Genomic DNA, 7,366 nt, shown 5'->3' with positions numbered 1-7,366 from the left:
ATATATATAATTTGAAATTTGTGTTTGAAATAAATTGACAAATATTAAAACAACATATACAAACTGATATTAATAAAATAAAATTTATACAAAAATATATTATATAAAAATTATATGTTTTTGTATAGATATATGATATTTTTTCAACGTGCGACGGATTTGCTAGGATAAAAATGTTGTTGCTATTTAGCGATATTAGTATTTGTAGCTAGTTGTTGCTAAATAGAATAATGTTGGCTACGACTTTTGTTGTAGCTAAAGTGTAGCTATCTAGCTACGGATCGCCGACGGAATCTATCCCTAGCTATATAGCTACGGATTGCTACGAATTGCTACGGATTTAGCTACAAAAATAAAATTATGTGTTCCGTCACTATCTTTCGCCATTTCTGTCGCTAAATTATTTGGCTACGGAAATACCTTCGCCAGTCCGCAGCTATTTTGATAAATTCTTGTAGTGGCTATGTAATGTGTTGGTGCAATTCTTTAAACAATTTGACTTTTTATGGAATCTCAAGTATAGTGCTGGTTCAAGAGAAAATACGGATTAGTTTGTTTTAAAATTCATGATTCCAACACGAATCTGAAAAATGTGTAAAAAACAAACTGAACATTAGTAGTAGTACATATGCAATGATAATATACGTTTCATATAAGCGATTAAGGTGTAAAGAATTGCTTTGCTGAAGAGCCAAATTTGTATTTATTAAAATCAAGAAATGAAAGCACTATGTCCTAGCTTATATATGTCATATGTGCTTTGAGCTACATATATGACCAAGGCCCAATATAAATATGAGTAGAATATTTAATTAACCTGAAACAAACCGAACCTAATTGAAATGATTTTGATTAGGGCTAAAATTATAGTCTTACGACAATCAAAACTCTAATTCTACAATGCCCACTTCTATGGATATTTGTATGTAATTGTCCGTATCCAAATTTGTGAATATCCGAAACAAATCAATACGATTATCAAATCGAACAGAATATTACAGAAACAGGCAATGTAAGTGGAGAAAAGAATGATATATTAATTGTAAAGCCTAAACCACGAAACCAACCCCAAATAGGACACCAACGCATATCTGAGACTTGTCTAAGCACTATCTTGTATTTTTTTTTTGAAACACGAGCACTATCTTATCTACTCTTTTCTTTTTATATTATATATACATCTTTTCACTCTATATGCATGCTAAACCTTTTCTTAGACAATGTAAGTGATACTTTCTTTTGGCTACTTAGATTTCATAGCTTCAAATGCCGTCAATTCAAGCAAATATTCTAGATGATATTTTTATGATTAATTGTCACACAAGAAAATTGATATAAAATTAATTATTTACTGGCGCAGGTGGTGGCAGGATGAATAAATTTTAGACCCCACTATACCACTTGTCTTGGCGGAGATGCAGATATCATTATTCGGTTATTTCTTCGGTTTTAATTCTTTGAATATATATATATTTTTTCTTATAATAATGGAAAGACTCAATTAATCTTTCAATATAAACTAGTAGACTATCACAAATATTGGTTCTTTAAGTTTTTGATATTGTTGTAATTTATAAAAGATGCCGTTGAATATCTAGTTTTTGAGATATGTTTTGTTGGTTGATGTTTTCTTGTCAATAGCTCTTTTATCGAATAACAATCCCAAAGATACAAAAGATAGAATATGATGATGTTTTCTTATCAATAGTTATCTATTACGAATCAACTATCAAATCAGTTGTGCTGCATCATCCGCTACTTGGAAGAGCCAGTTAATTCGATGTCAACTCAGCTTGCCAAATTTGTCCAATATGGTGGAGGAGAACGACCTATTCACTCCACCTTCTTACATTTTTATGTGTAAGTTCACTGATTTATATAAAAAAATTATGATATGTTTACACGCATGTTATATGATGTATCACAATTATGGTTTTATTTTACTTGCGCTAAAAGTATATTGAACGTATTTGGATTTTAATTTCACTAACCAGTCATCATTATTCATTAACATGACACATCTCACACTTGGAACAGGTTAAAAGTACAAAACAAAACGAACTAAAATTTTATTTATCTTAATGTAGAAAAAGTATAGCATATTACACTGAAGATGGGAATATATGTCGTCAGGGACGGTTCGCCACATAACATGGCTATGATATACACAATCGGGCTGTCAGGAATTAAACTCTGTAGCATTGTCAGATATATATCATATATCTAGATTCCATTATGAGTTTTAATCAAAATACTACTACTATTATTATATATAGCGATATAGGCTCCAGGTGGAGAGAATCATAAAGTGCCAGAAATCCTCAACCACGACGTTGGCCAAAAGTTATTTTGTTTTCTTTCTTCCGCATATGATCCGATTCGGATGCATTATGCGGTTATCCACTTATTAAATGTGTTATGTGGATATATAATCACATACTCTAAAGTTTTCTGAAGCTCGATTGAAGTTATATTTATTTAATTTAGTGCGTTCAATTATTCGTTATACCTGTACATATCGCTTCTTATCACAGTCTACAAATACAAAATTGGCACGTATGCACTTGTGTTCCTAAAACGAGACTCATTATCCCCATTTGTTTGCTAAGTATGATATTCGTCTTACCCTTTTATGATGGTTTTTAATATCTTTCTCTCCATTTATATGTTTTGGTCGGATTCAAAAATATCTTCTTAAAGAACAATTATTGCAACTAATACAACAATCTATAATTTTACTCAATATTGTTCGCTAACATTATATACGTTTAAGTTCGTAATAGAAAATCTAAAAAAGCAAAGTAAACTATTCGATTTTAATTTATTATTGTTATATTAAAATGTATTTATATATGTGCATTTTTATAAAGTTTGAAAAGCTACAATACTCAATATGTATATACGAAATCATCAAAATCTATTTTGATAAATTAAAAGATGACATACGGATTTGGGATAAAAGAGCATGCTGACAACTTGATATTCTTTTATGTAATCGGATAACAATTGAGCATAGTCATTTTCTGTAGGAAAAATATGTGAAATCTATGGAATCTTCAATGGTATTTAAAGCGATTAAATCCGTGAGTACTCAGTTTCCTTGATTAAAAGAACCAAAGCAAATTGTTTGAATTTTTATAATTAACAATATGAGTTGATGTTTCCATCATCATCACGACAACCAAATTACTAATATAATTATGTATGTCCTTCTTATAAACCAGGGATAATATATAATCATGTTATATTTATTCTAATGTAGTGAGAATGGCATATGTAACTATCAGGCTTGCATTACTTAGTGGAATCCCTAGAATACCTCCTAACCCAAAAGTCATCTTTCAAATTTAAAATTCCCATGAAAATTACACAAAACCCTAAAAACCCTCCCTATAAAACCAACCCCCATACCCTCCCACATTTCTCCATCAACTCTTTCTTACATCACTATTCCTATTTCTCACTTTATACCAAAGTACGTAGAGATATATGGCTTTAAAAACATGGAAGCCATTCCTAACTGTTATTTCTCTTCAATTCGGATACGCTGGACTATCGATCATAGCGAAATTCGCACTAGACCGAGGCATGAGCCCTCACGTTCTAGCTGCATATCGCCATATCGTTGCCACAATTTTCATTGCTCCATTTGCTTTTTTCTTGGATAGGTATAGTATTTTCATTTGGCGTAATTAAAATTGTTATGGTCATGCATGTATGATTTTAACGTATTGTGTACGTAAAAGTAAAGCACGTATTTGTATTATAATGTCTACGTATTCTTTACATAGAAATCAATATGCCTTCTGAATATTTTACTTTAATTTTCTTTTGGAATGAGCAGAAAAGTGAGACCAAAGATGACGCTGCCCATCTTCTTCAAGATAGCGTTGCTTGGGTTATTGGAGTAAGATTATTTTACTCATTTTTGTTTATTTGAACACTTATAAATTCATTTCTTAAGTTTAAAGTACCGACTGTTAAACTATGTTTGTGTTTATATGTTTATAGACCAACAATTGATCAGAACTTATACTACACTGGAATGAAGTACACCTCCGCAACTTTCACAGCTGCAATGACCAATGTTCTCCCTGCCTTTGCCTTTCTTATGGCATGGATCTTCAGGTAATTAAACACAGCTTTTTTTTTTCCTTTGTGGTTTAGTTTTTTCCAGTTTGAATTTTCTGGACTAAAGGATCAATAAATTTGATGTGTAGACTAGAGAAGGTTAACATCAGGAAAGTACACAGCCAAGCCAAGATTCTAGGGACAGTGGTGACAGTTGGTGGAGCAATGCTTATGACTGTTGTGAAAGGACCTTTAGTTCCATTGCCTTGGGCTAATCCTAACGATAATCATCAAGACTCATCTAATCCCGGTGTCACACCAGATCTTACAAAAGGCGCACTCCTCATCGCTATCGGTTGCATCTGCTGGGCCGGTTTTGTCAATCTCCAAGTAACTTTAAAACCAAGATTTAAATTCAAATATATTGGAACCGGTTATTGTACTTAACCACTCAATTAATGATTGGTTAAATATATTCAGGCGATCACGATTAAATCGTACCCGGTAGAGCTGTCCTTGACGGCTTACATATGCTTAATGGGATCTATTGAAAGCACTATTGTGGCACTTTTTATTGAAAGGGGAAATCCTTCTGCTTGGGCTATTCAACTGGATTCCAAATTACTAGCCGCTGTTTATGGTGTAAGCTTATTATACTATTAAATAATCTAGGGTTTGATTCGGGTTATATATACATATCAAATTAAATGATCTTACTGTGATATGATATGATGCAGGGAGTAATATGTTCAGGTGTTGGCTACTACGTTCAAGGAGTAATAATGAAAACTAGAGGACCAGTGTTTGTGACTGCCTTCAATCCACTAAGCATGGTCATTGTTGCGATTTTGGGTTCTATAATTCTTGCTGAGGTTATGTACCTTGGACGGTACGTAAGCTTTTGAAGCTATAACGATTTTTTTTTTAAAATCTCAAAAATCTAACTATATATCTAAACACATATGTAGGATTCTTGGAGCAATAGTGATAGTTCTTGGACTCTATTCGGTTTTGTGGGGCAAAAGCAAAGACGAACCATCTAATTCATTTTCAGACATGGACATAGAGCTCCCACGTAGTACTCCACAAGTTGTGACATTCTCGTTGAAAGCAAACACAGAAACGGACACCATGAATGCAAGTGTTGTGAACTCGAGGAATAACACCAATGAATCAGTCTAAAATAAACAAAGCACTAACGGCGATTATAAAATATAATAAACGTAAACAATAAGTCCGATTTCGAAATACCGGATCGGTACTGATTGGTAGAGTCAAGAGTGAAGATGGTTATCGTATTGCTAATTTTGGCTTTGTTAAATTTTGTATCCGGCTAATAATATATGAAATGTTTTGCATTATTAAAAGTACTTTATACGAATAATTAATCTGTACTGCTTTTGAGTTCTTGAATTATGTAACAAATCTTCAGTCTCTTATGGGTTTCCTACGTATATTTCCAACAGATGGACAATAAATCTGCAACATATACATCTGTGTAATATAAACAATTGCATTATGTTTCTTTCTTTGCATACGTAATCTGCAAAAAGTTATCGAAATATGCTTTAGAGCACGAGCGTGATGTAATGCGGTGGTGGGTAATGGAGCGTAATGGATCTAATCAACAATTTCTTTTTTGAATCGGGACGTGTTTTGGAGATTCTTTATGTTGCGGTTTCTGATCGCCACATAAGAAAAGCATCTTCGTGAGAGAGATAGTTTTGTACTTGATCTTGATGTGTCAGCTTTGTAATTTTGTTATGTAAAGGCTTCAGATTTCTGGAGAGCATTCAATGAATGGTGCTGTTTCTTCGAATATTCTTAGTCAGTCATTTCAAGATCATTTCACCATCCTACTTGATGACAACGATTTAAGTATTAAAAAAGGAAATAATCTTCCAGAAAACAATAGAAAATAAGAACAGATTGTCTGAAAAAGACGCTCTCTACCCCTATCTCTGGTTTCTCTAAATAACTCTAGATCTTAAAAGCAATAAGATTGTGTATGTCGGTGGTTAAACGCACCGTTTTTGTGTGTCACATGTATATATACTAAGCGTAATCTAATATGTGGTATATCCCCTATAAAAGAAAGCGTGAAAAAGATAGAACCCTAATTTATTTCGCCATCTGTTTCAAACAATGACTACGATCTCTGATCTTTCCCGAGATTTGATCGGGGAGATACTCTCGAAAGTTCCGATTACATGCGTTGGAAAAGTAAGAAGCACTTGCAAACGATGGAATGCTTCAACGAGACATAGGCTAGTTGGTAAAGCAGGAGCTAGGCAGTCTATGGGGTTCATGATGATGGATTATAAGGTTTGTTCAGCGAGAATCCATCTCAACGGAATACTCAAGGACGAGGAAGGCTCTGTTGTTGGTCCAATCTATCTATATATAATAGCAAACTGAAATTTGGAATCAGCTGAAATCATCTTTTTTATAGGAAAAAAAAAGTTCTAATCAAACGGTTGAAATTGTTTTAATTTGATGATCTAAGGGATAAAAAGTTCTCTTCCTTTGAGTAGCTGACATCATCAAAAACTGTCGTTGTCATCTTCCCGAATCGTTTCCTATTCTCAAGCAACACAACTCTCAAGTCACAACCCTTAAATGGTGTCCCTTATCAATCTATATATCTATGTTCCATGTTTTCTACACATCATTCATCCGTACATCTTTTCACCCAGAATCTCACAATCAATTTTTACGTGATCGCCTTCGTGAAAAAATTGACAAATTCTCGCTATCCCCAATTTTCTAAAGAATCTTGCGTCTTTTAGCGTTGTTAATCTTTCATTTTTATGTGTATATGTTCGGCTGAATCTCGTCTTCTTTTTGGCTGATGTTAGGAGTTTTCAAGGTTCCGATATCAAAGCACCGAGAATGCAAGTAATCACTTAATCTAAGTGCAACCAATGATTTAGATGAGTTTTAAGCTATGACTAAAACTAAAAAGCAATAACAGAATGATACTTTCTTGACTAAAGGAAAAGAGAACTCATGGGCATAGGGATTAGACCTTGGGTGATCAAGTTTCGAACTAAGGATGACAAATGATCAATCAAACTATCTACCTTAAGCCTAAACACAATTCTAAGCAAGCTCTATGTCTAGATGAATGCTCATTTGCTAACATATCTCAAACATCAAATGTCTTTGGTTGAATAATATGAAAGCAATCATTACTAATAAGTCTATTAGCTATTTTAGCACCTTTAACAACAAATGTCTTTGGCAAAGTATACTAAAAGCCTAGGAGAGTTGTCTCAGACATTTCATCAAACAC

The 7,366-nt window shown here is 33.2% G+C and overlaps 2 protein-coding genes across 2 annotated transcripts in view; both read left to right on the top strand.

The window, feature by feature from the left end:
• LOC106340988 (CASP-like protein 4D2) overlaps positions 1 to 546 on the top strand; it is a 6,183-nt gene extending 5,637 nt beyond the window's left edge. Inside the window, exon 4 of the mRNA XM_013779807.1 lies at positions 464 to 546. The gene's annotated coding sequence lies outside the window, so the exon portion shown is untranslated. The remainder of the gene's footprint in view (positions 1 to 463) is intronic.
• A 2,881-nt stretch (positions 547 to 3,427) lies between these two features.
• Positions 3,428 to 5,448, top strand: LOC106340245 (WAT1-related protein At2g39510). Its single transcript, XM_013779126.1, has 7 exons — positions 3,428 to 3,668; positions 3,845 to 3,907; positions 4,012 to 4,128; positions 4,221 to 4,461; positions 4,552 to 4,713; positions 4,809 to 4,960; positions 5,040 to 5,448. The coding sequence occupies exons 1-7, from the start codon at positions 3,490 to 3,492 to the stop codon at positions 5,251 to 5,253; spliced, it is 1,128 nt and encodes a 375-aa protein (XP_013634580.1). The 5' UTR covers positions 3,428 to 3,489; the 3' UTR covers positions 5,254 to 5,448.
• Positions 5,449 to 7,366: the final 1,918 nt, after the last annotated feature.

This window comes from Brassica oleracea, chromosome C4, assembly GCF_000695525.1.
Source record: "Brassica oleracea var. oleracea cultivar TO1000 chromosome C4, BOL, whole genome shotgun sequence".
NCBI lineage: Eukaryota > Viridiplantae > Streptophyta > Magnoliopsida > Brassicales > Brassicaceae > Brassica > Brassica oleracea.
Note: the sequence above shows the minus strand (reverse complement) of the source record. Positions and strands in the feature narration are given on the sequence as shown.

Coding starts and splice junctions, on each gene's coding strand:
- LOC106340245 (XM_013779126.1), top strand. CDS start 3,490: ATGGCTTTAAAAACATGGAAGCCATTCCTAACTGTTATTTCTCTTCAA. Junction 3,669..3,844: donor TTTGCTTTTTTCTTGGATAG/GTATAGTATTTT, acceptor TGGAATGAGCAG/AAAAGTGAGACCAAAGATGA. Junction 4,961..5,039: donor GAGGTTATGTACCTTGGACG/GTACGTAAGCTT, acceptor ACACATATGTAG/GATTCTTGGAGCAATAGTGA.